At 40.4% G+C, this 14,841-nt stretch overlaps 1 protein-coding gene and 1 long non-coding RNA gene across 4 annotated transcripts in view; one reads left to right on the plus strand and one right to left on the minus strand.

Moving 5' to 3' along the window:
- Nucleotides 1–14,841, minus strand: part of KATNAL2 (katanin catalytic subunit A1 like 2) — a 274,880-nt gene that overhangs the window by 13,965 nt on the left and 246,074 nt on the right. For both annotated transcript variants that reach the window (XM_055233021.2, XM_055233019.2), the window contains exons 14-15: nt 13,602–13,693; nt 11,478–11,588 (exon numbers count right to left, since the gene is read on the minus strand). In XM_055233021.2, coding sequence (XP_055088996.2) covers nt 11,478–11,588; nt 13,602–13,693 — 203 coding nt within the window. The remainder of the gene's footprint in view (nt 1–11,477; nt 11,589–13,601; nt 13,694–14,841) is intronic.
- LOC129457823 (uncharacterized) overlaps nt 1–14,841 on the plus strand; it is a 49,850-nt gene that overhangs the window by 12,687 nt on the left and 22,322 nt on the right. For both annotated transcript variants that reach the window (XR_010121005.1, XR_008649389.2), the window contains exons 3-4: nt 11,298–11,403; nt 11,486–11,614. This is a non-coding gene — a long non-coding RNA (uncharacterized lncRNA). The remainder of the gene's footprint in view (nt 1–11,297; nt 11,404–11,485; nt 11,615–14,841) is intronic.

Below are 14,841 nucleotides of genomic sequence, written 5' to 3' on the forward strand. Positions count from 1 at the left end.
ATATTGAAGTTTTGTATGGAAGTAATTCCAAGCAAAATGATTTGAGCACTAGTAGGCACAAAAATACTATTAAAGATGAATAGCAGGCTGGGTGCAGTGGCTCAGGCCTGTAATCCCAGCACTTTGGGAGGCTGAGGCGGGTGGATCACAAGGTCAGGAGTTCAAGACCAGCATGGCCAAGATGGTGAAACCCTGCCTCTACCAAAAATATGAAAAATTAGCTGGGCATGGTGGTGGGTGTCTGTAATCCCAGCTACTTGGGAGGTTGAGGAAGAGAATTGCTTGAACCTGGGAGGCAGAGGTTGCAGTGAGCCAAGATCGTGCCACTGCACTCCAGTACTCCAGCCTAGGGAACAGAGCGAGACTCCGTCTCCAAAAAAAAAAAAAAAAAAAAGCCTACAGGCAAGACTGAAGGCAATTGCAATGAAAAATGCATTCATCAGATCGGGTGAGGTAATATAAACTAATGTCTTCCAAAAGGTTTTCAAATGGAACGCTAGACTTATGAGATACTCCTTGAGGAAAGGAGTGGGGTCAGATAAGTATGGAAAGTACTGCTTTATCTTATTTTTCATAGAGAGTCACAAAGCACAATAGCATTTTTTTTTTAAAGAGACAGGGTGTTGCAACTCTGTTGCCCAGGCTGGGGTGCAGTGGTGTGATCATAGCTCACTTTAGCCTCAAACTCCTGGGCTCAAGCAATTCTCCTGCCTCGGCCTCTTGAGTGGCTGGGACTATAGGCACACACCACCACGCCTGGTTGATTTTTTAACAATTTTTTTGTAGAGACAAGGTCTTGCTATGTTGTCCATGCTGGCCTCAAGCAATCCTCCTGCCTCAGTCTTACAGAACACTGGGATTACAAGCATGAGCCACCATGCCCAGCCTGCAAATAGTATCTTTTATTTATTTATTTATTTATTTATTTATTTATTTGCAATAAAAAGAAGAGTTGAATAAACACAAGCCTGGCCACGCCACATGGGAAATGGAGTCATTACTCAAATCAATCTCCCCCAAATTTCGGAGGCTAGGCTTTTTCAAGGATAGTTTGGTGGCAAGTGAATGGGAGTATGGAAAGTGGTTCTCTTCTGGGGGCAGCCACAGGACTGGTTGGTGGGTTCAGGTGGAGCCATGGGTCGTCAGAAATGCAAAAACTTTAAAAGACATCTCTAAAGGCCAATCTTAGTTAGGTTCTACAATAGTGATGTTATCTGCAGGAGTAACTGGGGAAGTTGCAGATTTTGTGACCTGCAGAGTAATGGCTGGTAACAACTTAACGACTTCAGGCTCCTCTCATCCTCCTAACCTGGTGGTCTTGCATTAGCTTTAGGAAGGCTGTATAGTTTTCAGAAAGGGTTATTATCATTTAAACTATAAATGAAATGTCTCCCAAAGTTAGCATGGCTTGCGCCCAGGAATGATTAAAGGCAAGATAGAGGTTGGTTAGATCAGATCTCTTTCACTGCCATAATCTTCTCACTGTTAGATAATTTTTGCAAAAGCGGTTCCAGCAATAAAAGTACCATTTCACAAATTTTGCAAAAACGAAGGACCATGAGGACATTGCTGGGGACTCTCCATAAGCCAAGGAAGAGTCCCACGAAATCAAGGGGCTGTAAAGCTTAAGCGCCATTAATTCCAAATTAGTATCACTTCTGGTAACAGCACAGGAAGAAACACAAAGCATGAACGCAGCATAGGGAGCTGGGGCCGGGGCTGCAATTCTAAATAGGATGCTGAGTGGATGGCATCAGAGCAGACCCCTGAAGGTGACTGACAGAGCCCTGCAGATATCTGAAGGGGAGGGGGACGGTGGTGGGGGTGCCACTGCATTCCAGATTCTAGATTCAGGTAAGTGTGAGTGCGAAAGCCTAGAGGCGGAGCCACGATAGTTTTTTTTTTTTTTTTTTTTTTTTTTTTTTTTTTTTTTTTTTTTTAGACAGAGTCTTGCTCTGTCGTCCAGGCTGGAGTGCAGTGGTGCAATCTCAACTCACTGCAACCTCCACCTCCCAGGTTCAAGTCATTTTCCTGCTTCAGCCTCCTGAGTAGCTGGGACTACAAGCACGTGCCACAACGCCTGGGTAATTTTTGTATTTTTAGTAGAGATAGAGTTTCGTCGTGTTGACCAGGCAGGTCTTGAACACCTGACCTCAAGTGATCTGCCTACCTCAGCCTCCCAAAGTGCTGGGATTACAGGCATGAGCCACTACACCTGGCCCACAGTCTTATTTTAAAGACATTGAGCAACCTTGCTGGGGAAAACCAGTTGAACTGTCTGTAACTTGGCATCTCGTGAACATACCAGGCCACTAGATCTCATTATTTGCACAATGCTTGCTGACCTGTGGCAGACTGCTTTTGGAAAAATGTTGATCTAGTCAAGGCACAATCAAGGCCTTGATTGCAGGCAGGGAGGACAGCTTCTTCCTGGAGCCCAGAAATGCGTGTGGTTACTATGGAAAGAACAAGAGTTACATCTGCTTATCCCTCCAATCACATGCGTGCATTGCTATAGCAATGTTACACCAGCAGGAGAGGGTTCATATGGGAAGAAGTAGGTTAACATAGGTAACAGAAAGACATCCCTGTTAGCAATTGCCCTGGCGGGTTTCAAATTTGGCTGAAAAAATAAGTTGAAGTCACCAGGCGATGACACAGGTGAGCCACTGCTGACTGACAGCTCTTTTCCTTGCTGATTTCCCCTGCAAGTGAATCAGGACCATTTTATTCCATCTCTTGGATCTTAAGTTTTCTTCTAAATGTTAGGGATTTTAAAATCCAGAGCCTGGTATACCAGGTGTCTGATTTTTAAGAGAGTTGCTGGGATTTCTAGCCCTTTTACAAACAGCAAGGAAAACATGAGTTTCAGCACGCTTCATACATTCAGTCTTCACACCTTATTTGTACAAACTCCCAGAGAGTTAAATAGGTATTTAAAGATGACATTTGCCTTAATGGGCCTGTTCAGTATTTTTTTTCCTGACTCTTAGGCTTGAGTTTGTGAATACTCAACAATCAAGACATGTCAAATTAGTTCTAACTGTGTTTACTAAATTTCTTACATGGCTATTATTTTAAGCAGTAATATTAAAGATGCAGCATTTGTTATTCCTCTTCTTGCTTGTTTATACATCAATTGACACACATGAACTGTTCTTTCTTCTGGTCCTCTCTGTGATGCTATAGACTAGGGAAGGTGCTCTTTGGAGGAGAAGTGCTGAATAAACAAAGGCTGCACACCTGTCACTGCTGGGAAGGGAGAAAATGATTACCCCTTTGAGATGGAATCGATGTGTCTACAGAAAATGGTGGTAAGTCAACCAGCAGTAAAGAATAGCCTAGTGCCCCGGAAGATGCAATAGATGAGAACTGCCACTAACTGTAAGGAATTTCTTTTGGGATTTTAAGACTGGGTCTTTACATCACTTGGTATGATTTAGTTATTTCCCTTAGAAAGACAGACTGCTTGAATCAGATAAGTCTATTCCCTCATCTAAGACCCTGAAGCCAAGAGAAAGATCTGTTCCCACATTCTTGCTAAAAAATACACTATTTTCTCATAGAAGGACTTCAGCAATGTGTCACAAGGGACTTAAGAAACATCTAAACCGTCTGCTACAGTAACCTGACTTCCAGAAATCTGTCCTAAGGAAACAACCGGAACTTCAGTCGAAGATTTTTATGCAAGGAAATTCATTTCAGTGTTATTTCTAACAGTGAAAGTTTGGGATCATCATATATGTTCAACACGGAAGGAATTATTAACTAAATGATGGTATATTTATGTGTGAGAATTTTGGGCAGCCATTACAAAATCCAATTTTCAAGGATGATTTAATGACTTTGGAAATGTTCTTATTGTCATGTTAAGTAATGAAAGCAGGACACTAGTGGGAATACAAAGTGGTACAACCTCTGCGGGGGAAACTTGGCAGGCTCTACCACACTTTCATGCACATTAGCCCTTTGACCCAGCAAAATCTACTTCAAGGAACCTACCCCGAAGATACACTAGCAAATACACAAAGTGTGGTCTCCACACTGCTGCTCACTGCAGCATTCTTTTTTTTTTTGGTTTTAATTTTTATTTTTTATTATACTTTAGGGTTTTAGGGTACATGTGCACAATGTGCAGGTTTGTTACATATGTATCCATGTGCCATGTTGATTTCCTGCACCCATTAACTCGTCATTTAGCATTAGGTGTATCTCCTAATGCTGTCCCTCCCCCCTCCCCCCACCCCACAACAGTCCCCGGAGTGTGATGTTCCCCTTCCTGTGTCCATGAGTTCTCATTGTTCAATTCCCACCTATGAGTGAGAACATGCGGTGTTTGGCTTTTTGTCCTTGCGATAGTTTACTGAGAATGATGTTTTCCAGTTTCATCCATGTCCCTACAAAGGACACGAACTCATCATTTTTTATGGCTGCATAGTATTCCATGGTGTATATGTGCCACATTTTCTTAATCCAGTCTATCGTTGTTGGACATTTGGGTTGGTTCCAACTCTTTGCTATTGTGAATAGTGCCGCAATAAACATACGTGTGCATGTGTCTTTATAGCAGCATGATTTATAGTCCTTTGGGCATATACCCAGTAATGGGATGGCTGGGTCAAATGGTATTTCTAGTTCGAGATCGCTGAGGAATCGCCACACTGACTTCCACAATGGTTGAACTAGTTTACAGTCCCACCAACAGTGTAAAAGTGTTCCTATTTCTCCACATCCTCTCCAGCACCTGTTGTTTCCTGATTTTTTAATGATGGCCATTCTAACTGGTGTGAGATGGTATCTCACTGTGGTTTTGATTTGCATTTCTCTGATGGCCAGTGATGAGGAGCATTTCTTCATGTGTTTTTTGGCTGCATAAATGTCTTCTTTTGAGAAGTGTCTGTTCATGTCCTCTGCCCACTTTTTGATGGGGTTGTTTGTTTTTTTCTTGTAAATTTGTTTGAGTTCATTGTAGATTCTGGATATTAGCCCTTTGTCAGATGAGTAGGTTGCAAAAATTTTTTCCCATTCTGTAGGTTGCCTGTTCACTCTGATGATAGTTTCTTTTGCTGTGCAGAAGCTCTTTAGTTTAATGAGATCCCATTTGTCAATTTTGGCTTTTGTTGCCATTGCTTTTGGTGTTTTAGACATGAAGTCCTTGCCCACGCCTATGTCCTGAATGGTATTGCCTAGGTTTTCTTGTAGGATTTTAATGGTTTTAGGTCTAACATATAAGTCTTTAATCCATCTTGAATTAATTTTTGTATAAGGTGTAAGGAAGGGATCCAGTTGCAGCTTTCTACATATGGCTAGCCAGTTTTCCCAGCACCATTTATTAAATAGGGAATCCTTTCCCCATTTCTTGTTTTTGTCAGGTTTGTCAAAGATCAGATAGTTGTAGCTATGCGGCATCATTTCTGAGGGCTCTGTTCTGTTCCATTGATCTATGTCTCTGTTGTGGTACCAGTACCATGCTGTTTTGGTTACTGTAGCCTTGTAGTATAGTTTAAAGTCAGGTAGCGTGATGCCTCCAGCTTTGTTCTTTTGGCTTAGGATTGACTTGGCGATGCGGGCTCTTTTTTGGTTCCATATGAACTTTAAAGTAGTTTTTTCCAATTCTGTGAAGAAAGTCATTGGTAGCTTGATGGGGATGGCATTGAATCTATAAATTACCTTGGGCAGTATGGCCATTTTCACGATATTGATTCTTCCTACCCATGAGCATGGAATGTTCTTCCATTTGTTTGTATCCTCTTTTATTTCATTGAGCAGTGGTTTGTAGTTCTCCTTGAAGAGGTCTTTCACATCCCTTGTAAGTTGGATTCCTAGGTATTTTATTCTCTTTGAAGCAATTGTGAATGGGAATTCACTCATGATTTGGCTCTCTGTTTGTCTGTTATTGGTGTACAAGAATACTTGTGATTTTTGTACATTAATTTTGTATCCTGAGACTTTGCTGAAGTTGCTAATCAGCTTAAGGAGATTTTGGGCTGAGACAATGGGGTTTTCTAGATATACAATCATGTCATCTGCAAACAGGGACAATTTGACTTCCTCTTTTCCTAATTGAATACCCTTTATTTCCTTCTCCTGCCTGATTGCTCTGGCCAGAACTTCCAGCACTATGTTGAATAGGAGCGGTGAGAGAGGGCATCCTTGTCTTGTGCCAGTTTTCAGAGGGAATGCAGCATTCTTTTTAATAGCAAAAGAGTAGGATTAACCCAAATGCCTATCATTAGGTGGCTGGTGGGATAAATTATTATATACACAAAATGGAGCCCTGCACAGCTATAAAGGGAGCAAGGAAGAACTTTATGTACTTATTTGGAAAGATTGGCAGGATATTTTGTTAAGATAAAATCAAGATACAGAAAAAATTATGTAATAAGCTATGCTTTGTGTAAGAAAACCAAGTTCAGTTATTTTATTTTATTTAAAAAAAAAAACGTTGTGAGTTTAGCTGTGGAATATGTGTCAGCTTGTCTCTATGTGATGTTTATCAAATCCTTAGATTAGTCCAGTGGTCCTCAACTGGGGGTGATTTTGCCTCCAAGGAAACATATGGCAATGTCTAAAGACATATTTTGGTTGTCACAACTGCTGGGGGAGGAGGTGCTACTGGCATCTAGTGGATAGTGGGCCAGAGATGCTGCTGAACATCATCAGTGTGCAGGACAGTCCCACCACAAAGAATTATCTGGCCTGAAAATGTCAGTAGCTCTGGGGTTGAGAAATCCTGCATTAGCTCTTTCATCTTAGTTAGGCCAGGTCAGTACCATTTTCCACATCAGAATGTCACTGTCAAGATAGTATTGGTATTATTACTGAGAAGCTCTGTGATATACACACATATGCAGTATTCATACATATTGGGATAAAGTGAGTATTAATTATATTAATGCTAAGAACTGAAATTTTCACAATTAGAGAAAAGATACCAATATAAAATCAAATATATTAATCCTAAATTTGAATGGGAAGTACTAGCATGGACTCATTATTTGCCTCTTGTTAAAGATATGTATTTCCTTGCTCTGTCTAATCAAAAGGCCTAATTGTGAGACTGTGATCTCTGAATATTAACATCATTTCCCACTAAAGGCACCAGGGCTTCATGAATAAATGGCTGATTCTAGGAGCAAAATGTACAAAATGGAGCTGAGTCATCCTGCACAAATAAGAAGGAAACTTGGCCTTGACCACACCTAACAGTAGGGGAAGACTAAGAAACAGAACCCCCAAGTTGAAGTTCTATTCTTAAATTCCGAGGGTGAAATAAATGTTGGGAGGCAACTGTCCATTTCTGCCACAGCAGCATGAGGGAAGACAAATGAGTCTCTGGATCTGTATTCTCTTATATGGTAGCACCAGCCACATGTGGCTTTTGGGTATTGAAACCCAGTTATTCCAAACTGAGGTGTGATGTAAGTGTAAAATATATGCTGGATTTTTCCAATTTAGTATGAAAAAAGAAACTATAATATCACAGTAATTTTTATACTAATATTAAAATTATGTTTTGAAAATACTGTGTTAAATAAAACATGTTATTAACATTAATTTCACCTATTTATTTTTACTTTTTAAAAATGTGGCTAATAGAAAACCTAAAAGTATGCATGTGCCTCACAATATATTTCTATTATATTTCTATTAGACAGTGCCACTGTCGAATAACCAGGTACAGGGTCTTCTGAAAGGTCCCAGGCTTGGGAAATGGGACACACATGGGAAATTTAGCAAGGTAGAGAAAAAAAAAAGGAATAAAAAAGTTCAGAAAGGAAGGAAGAGAGAAAGACAGTGATGGATAGAGAGGAAGAGGGAGGGATAAAGTGATGGAGGGAAGGAGGGAAAAAAGAGGAGGGAAAGAAAGAAGAGGGAAGGAAGGAAGGAGGGAAGGAAGGGAAGGGAAGGGAGGAGGGAAGGAGGGAAGGAAGGAGGGAGAGAGGAAGGAAGGAAGGGCTACAGAATGGGAGAAATTATTTACAAATCATATATCCAATAGAGGGCTTGTGTATCTGGAATATATTTTAAAAGTCTTATAACTCAATAATAATAAGAAAAATTTTAAAGTGGACAAAGGATTTGAAAAGACATTTCTCCCAAGAAGATATGCAATTGGCCAATAAGGACATGAAAAGATGCACAATATCATTTGTCTCAGAGAAATGCAAATCAAAACCATTTCTTATCCACTCGGATGGCTACAATAAAAGAGACATATAATAACAAGTGTTAGCGAGGTTGTGGAGAAATCGGAACCCTCATCCTTTGCTTGTGAAATGTGAATTTGCTTCATGTGAAATGGTGCAACATCTTTGTAAAACAGTTGGGCTGTTCCTCAACTAATCAAAGGTAGAGTGGCCGTATGACCCAATAATTCTACTCAGAGGTATAAGAACAGGCAAATCTACAAGAACATAAAATAGATCAGTGATGGCCTAATGCTGAGCTGGGCATAGGGGAAATGGGATGGTTGCTAATGAGTACAGGGTTTCTTTTTGGGGTAAAGAAAAATGTTCTAAAATTGATTGTGGTGGTAGTTGCACAACCCTAAATACACTCAAAACCATTGAATCGTGTACTCTAAATGGGTGAATTGGGTGGTATGCGAGTTATAACTCAATAAAATTTTAGGGGGAAAACAATGAAACGAATGGGGTTGTACCAAACAAGTCATGAACTTGTAGTGAAAGAGAAAGAAGCTGATGGCTGACTCATTGGTCGCCACTGAAGGTCGCTGTGGCATCAACTCACAACTAAAAATCAAAGAGAAAAAATCCTGCTTTTCTAGTATGAACTATATTTCAGGGTTACCAAATAACCTTACTGGAAGAGGGAAAGTTCTGTTATCAAGAATAATTCCAGCTGTTGATCAGAGGAAATGACAGACTTGTACCCCTGGTGAAATAACTGATTCAGGCCAAGGTCATCAGTTGATGCTTAACACCATTGATGGGAGCTGTACAGGCAAGGAACCAGGGTGACACACCTGAACCCGGTGATCAATCTTAGCATCACCAAAAGTGGAGCAACAAGACATCACATACCTCTAGATATAATGCAACGTGATGTGCACAGTATCACCTATGAAGTGTGTTTGCCAAAAAATTCTATTGATCCTGAATATAATCAATCTAACCTTTAGTCTAATTACAGGAGTAAGAACAACCCTACTACCACGAGGATACAATGAGCCTAATCCGGAAAGTGTGGACATCCTGCAAGACAATCCCTCTGGCAGGCAATAAGTCAATGACAAGTGGAGGAAAAGAAAAAAAAAAAAGAGGCTGAGGCGGGCGGATCACTTGAGGTCAGGAGTTCGAGACTAGCCTGGCCAGCATGGTGAAACCCCATCTCTATTAAAAATACAAAAAAATTAGCTGGGCGTGGTGGCGGGTGCCTGTAGTCCCAGCTACCTAGGAGGCTGAGGCAGGAGAGTGGCTTGAACCCGGGAGGCAGAGGTTGCAGTGAGCCGAGATCGTACCATCGCACTCCAGCCTGGACGACAGAGCAAGGCTCCATCTCAAAAAAAAAAAAAAAAGAGGCAGCCTGTTCTAGATTAAAAGAGACTTAAGGGAATGACCAATTACAAAGTGCAAACCTTATTTGGATACCAGTTCAGTAAGTCAATGGTAAAGAGAGTTTTGAAACAAATTGAGAAATCTGAATATAAACAGTAAGGAATCACTGTTAATTATGTTAGGATGATAATGACTTTGCAGTAATGTAAAAAAAAAAAAAGTCCTTATTTTTCTTCAACATGTACATTTGAGAAATAGCATAATAGTTGAATATGATTTAAGATATTGCAGCAAAGAAGTGGCAGGGGGTGGTGCTGGAATAGATGAAATAAATTGAGCAAGATGGTGTTAGTTATTAAAACGGGGAGATGGTGGGTTCATTCTGCTTTTTTCCTTAGTGTTTTTGGGAATTTTTCATAATAAAACAGGATATATGAGTTAGAACATATTGGTTCTAAGGCACGTTGTAATGATGCAATCGATGATATAAGGAACATAAGCTCAAAAGCACATGTGTATTTGCCAGCTGACACATCGAGAAGCAAATTTTTGGAAAAGCCCTTCTAAGCTTATTCAATTTTTATTTGTTTTTTGTTTTGTTTTTGGTTTTTTGACCTCTGTGAACCATTTTATTTGGGCTTAGGAAAACTGAAGCAGCACAATAACTTTCTCAACAAATTCCTGGGTATTCACTGGGGGTAGAAGGTCCTCTATTCTTCCAGAAAATATGTAGATCTCCCCAGGGCACAGACCTTCCCACATTCATGCCTGAAGACTTACAGTTTTTCTGCCTCCCCAGCTGACTCTAATATTCACCCCCAGTGGTTATGATCAACCTTGTTTTAAACCTTTGAAGAAAAGAAGATTCCTTCCCTAAAAGTTTCCACAATCACATTTCAATGACGTTTCTCAGTTTGGACTCCACTTTGATATTATTATATATAGATCCTATATCTTCAAATTGTAAAATGCTGATCACCTGAGCAAGTAGAGAAAGTATTCTAGATTCAAGGGGAGGTGGAGCCAGGTTTAAATTATGAGTATATTGAAAATAACAGATTACAAATGAATGTTATGATTTTTTTCAATGACTTCTGGTTTGGGGGGTTCCAGATAATTAGCATGCATTACAGAAGAGTTTCTCTTTTCATCTTTGAATGTAGAGCAAGAGATGGGTGTGAGGGGCATGAGGTCACAAGTCCCAGCTAGGCTACAAGAGTTGTTGATGTTGGTGGATTGACCTCTCTTGACCTTAGTCCCCTCTGAGAATGGAAAGAACAGCATTCCCTTTATCTGTCTCCTGCTTTGCCTGAAGCTTGAAAGAAATAATGTATGTGAAAACGTTCTCAGAACTATAAAGGGCTTATACTTATTTTTAAAATATATTCTCCAAGTAGATATTGTTTTTCTCTAATCAACATCTCTTATTTCCCAATTCCACATCTAGAATTGTTCTTAAACCACTCTGGGACACTGTTTAAATAAGACTCTGAGAGTAGATTATAGTTTCCACTACAGATTATTTGCCTTTCTATTTACTGTGCAGCATTAAAGAGAAGATTTTTCTCCTAACTTAAAAAAGTTTAATTTTAATACTATAAAAATCAAACATATTATTTCTGGAATATTATTTGAGTCCTGGAGATTTTAAGCATTTTGTAGTTCTGTGCCAAAGTCCTACTTAATTTAAACATACTATATAATTTGGCTTTAATCTCGAAATGTCCATTTTAAATATTGTTAATGGTCGCCCTGGCCTGTGTTTCCTCTGTTAAGGCAGATCTTTCATGGTACAGACAGCAAGGATTGGAGACCTGAACAGTAAAGCCTCCACATTAATCTTCCAGGGCTGCAGCCAAACAACACGGCTTTGCCTGAAGTGGTCAGTATAAAACTTTTATTTGTACTTAGTGACTCCTGAAAATGTATTCAAAATTTACTCTCTTGGTCTCTTACCACGGCAGGTTAGAAGCTGCTAAGACAAACACGAGATCTTCTGAGCGCGCCAGCCCATCCATCTGCACCAGTAACTCTGTCTTCATCCGCAGGCTTCCTTCATGTTCTCCCCTACAGAGAGACAAGACGTGATTCTCGTAAGTGTCAGAGCCTTCGCCCTCATGTCAAGAGCAGCATTCACAGCAATGTCCCTGTGACTGTAGAACAGTTTCTGTTCTGATGGCCAATGGAGCCATTCATACTAGAGTTAGAGAAAACGAGCAATTTGCTGTTATTTTTACATACAGCATGATAGAAAGCAAGTAAATGAATATAATGATGGTACTTGAAAGAAAACCAAAGGCAGGCAGTGAGCTGGAGAAAATAACTGAAGGGTCCACAGTCCCACTGGTAGATTAAATGCAGCCCAACTGTGTCTACCTGCAGCATTATTTACCTCTTTAAAATTGACATAATTGAGGATAATCCCTCTCACTTACATAGCACACAAGAAAATACTTTCACACCTTCAACCTCCTGAGTAGCTGGGACCTCAGGCACAAGCCCCTTGACTGGCTAGGTATATGTTTTTTTAGGATCTGTGCCCCTTAATACTCAACTACCTTTGCCTAAGAGAGAAGACCCTCTCTCAGTATACTGTGTGTGTGTGTGTGTGTGTGTATGTGTATATATATAATTTATTTATTATATATTATAAGCTTAATATATAATTAGCATTTGCCCATATATTTGCTATGTGTTTAATTATCATTTGCCCATAACTATAATTCCTTTAACATAATATGATCAAAGAAGTCTTCAGAGCACCCATCCTTATTTCCTGACCCTTTGAAGACTCTAATTTTAGAGTCTTTGATCCCAGACAGGGAAATGGAAATTCGGGGCAGAACCTGGAGCACACACAAGGATAGCAGATGAAGAGTTTTCACGTTAGCCTGATGAAGGCTGTGGAAAACTGGGGACAGAGATCGACAAAACACATGTAACAGCAAGTGCATAGGGAGACCTGGTCTTTGTAGAGTGACTATGAGGGTGGGCTGATGCATTCCCTTCTGGGTGCCTGTGCAGTTGCCTGCTCCTGTCAGGCCTAGTATAGAAAGCAGAGTGCTCCAGCCTGGGGCTGACAAGCACTAGCTCCAGTTAAGCTGAGGAAAATGTCCTGTTTCAATCAATTACATGAATCCCGTATATTACTTGGGTACATCTTTATGGTTGCTTTTCCCTGCCGGGAAAATGGTTTCCAATGAGTAAAATTTCATAAATTATATTCTAGTTATATGTCCAACAAGCTAATTAATTGTGTTTTATTATTATTACTTCTGCCTTGATGATAGACCATTAACGGTTATTAATAAATGCAGCTGTGTTGAGATTTCTCAGAGATCTGTTTTTTCAAGCCAGGGGTGCCAGATTTAGTAAAAAGCTTCAGTGGAAAATACCACTGATCAAGACAGAAAGCTGATCTTAAAAACGAACGAACAAAAAGCACAACACTACTCTGGCTTTTGGAAGCACAAACAAAAGGCTTATTACAGTCTGAGAAGTGTTCCTTCCTGCTGAGGACATTCGGTGACACTCAATCTTTAGAGATAATATATGTGACATATTTAAAGTCAGCCCTGCTGAGCCATAACCTGATGCCACAGAGAAGTGGTGTTTTCCCAGGCTTCACACACTATCGAGGACTGCCTCTCAGGAGTGAAGTACAGACGTGGCCCTGCACAGCGGCTGAGTGGGCAAGCCTCGTTCCCCAGGGGCAGCCCCTCTGGCTCCAGAGGAGGCCATCACAGCGGCTATTTTCAGCCAGCAAGACCGATATGGCAGCCTGGGATCCTGGGGCTAGAGGATCTTCAGGTCTGAAAACCACTCTGTGGGGAACGGGGGAAGGGAGAATGGCATTTCCTCCGGTTATAAAAACTACTTAAATCAGCTATTCAGTTAACAGGATCTAATTTAAAGACCTTTCCATGTGTCTGCAAAAAATTTGTGGGCTTATTAATAGGCTCATTCTGCTAGTAAATGTCGATGGGCTTCCAACCATCAAACACACTTACAAGAGGGGAGAAACGATGACCAAAAAAAAAAAGCAACAACAACAACAAAAACCCCAACCCTGTCTGTTACCCAGGAGCTGTGCCTCTCTGACTCATCAGCGACTCCAGCTCGTCCAGGAAGATCGTGGATGGGGCGTGGTAGCGGGCAAGCTCAAATAACACCTGGGTGGGGGAAAAGCAAGCAAGTGTTCATGCTTATAAAGTCCTCAGATGCTCCCAGAGAGTAAAAACTTAGAATGACTATAATAATAAGTGTTTATGCTGCACTCTGTTATTTCACAATAACTTTATAATCATTACAATCATTTCTTCCTACCTCCACCCCGGGGGGTTGGATGGTCCAATTATTTCCATTTATCACTTGATAAAATTGGAGGCAGAGAGTAGGTGGTTACTCCAAGGTTACTAATCATAAATATGAGAGCTTCAGATAAAATTAGGTTCCCAAGCTTGCAGTCGGCCAGTTAACCCCTGAAACACTCTGCCAATAATATGTTCCATATGGACACAAGAGCCTTGGGATATGTATAATCATTTGATAATTCTTCCCTTAATCTTTGGGAACAATGGGAGGTTATTCTCAGAAGAAAGGATTTCAGGGGAAGGATTGGGTTCCCATCATGGGTAACAAGGCTGACAAATTTAGCCCCTTTGTGTTCTCCAAATTACTCCATCGTCTTCCCACACTACCTCAACAAGGCTGCTTGGTAAGCTTAGGTACTAGAAGGCAATTCTCGATTGAATACGATGTTCTCTTTGAGAATAAAATAAAATAAAATATTATAGACTGAACAAGAACAGGAAAGCAACCAGCAAAAAACAGACATATAAAAAAAATAAAGAGCTCTAAAGGGAGATGTGGTGATGAATAGAATATAACAACCTAAACCTTTATTTTTTTAACCCTGAAACTGATCTCTTGAGCATCATATACAATCCTTCACTGATTGATGGGAAAAAACAGTGGAGATTTAGAAAAGAACAGAGATTCTTTAATAGGCATGGGGGATTTATTCTCCATGTCACTTAGCACTAGCAAGCCGTCACAGAATTAGAGGGAAAGGGTTCTGAAAAAGTCAGGTTGTGGTTTTCACGAGCAGCAGCAGCTCATCCCTTACAGGTCTCCCTGTCACTGAATAGGAAATACCTCACCTTCCCCACTGCTCGTGGGTACATTCAAGCTCATGCACCAGCATCTCCCTTTTACAGAATCCTGTTTTATTGGAACAATTGGCTGAGTTTAATGAACTGAGAGAACAATGGCAATGTTGGGGCATTCATCACGATGCCTTTCAGATACAATGGAGACC

The sequence above is a fragment of the Symphalangus syndactylus genome, chromosome 1, assembly GCF_028878055.3.
Source record: "Symphalangus syndactylus isolate Jambi chromosome 1, NHGRI_mSymSyn1-v2.1_pri, whole genome shotgun sequence".
In the NCBI taxonomy this organism is placed as follows: domain Eukaryota; kingdom Metazoa; phylum Chordata; class Mammalia; order Primates; family Hylobatidae; genus Symphalangus; species Symphalangus syndactylus.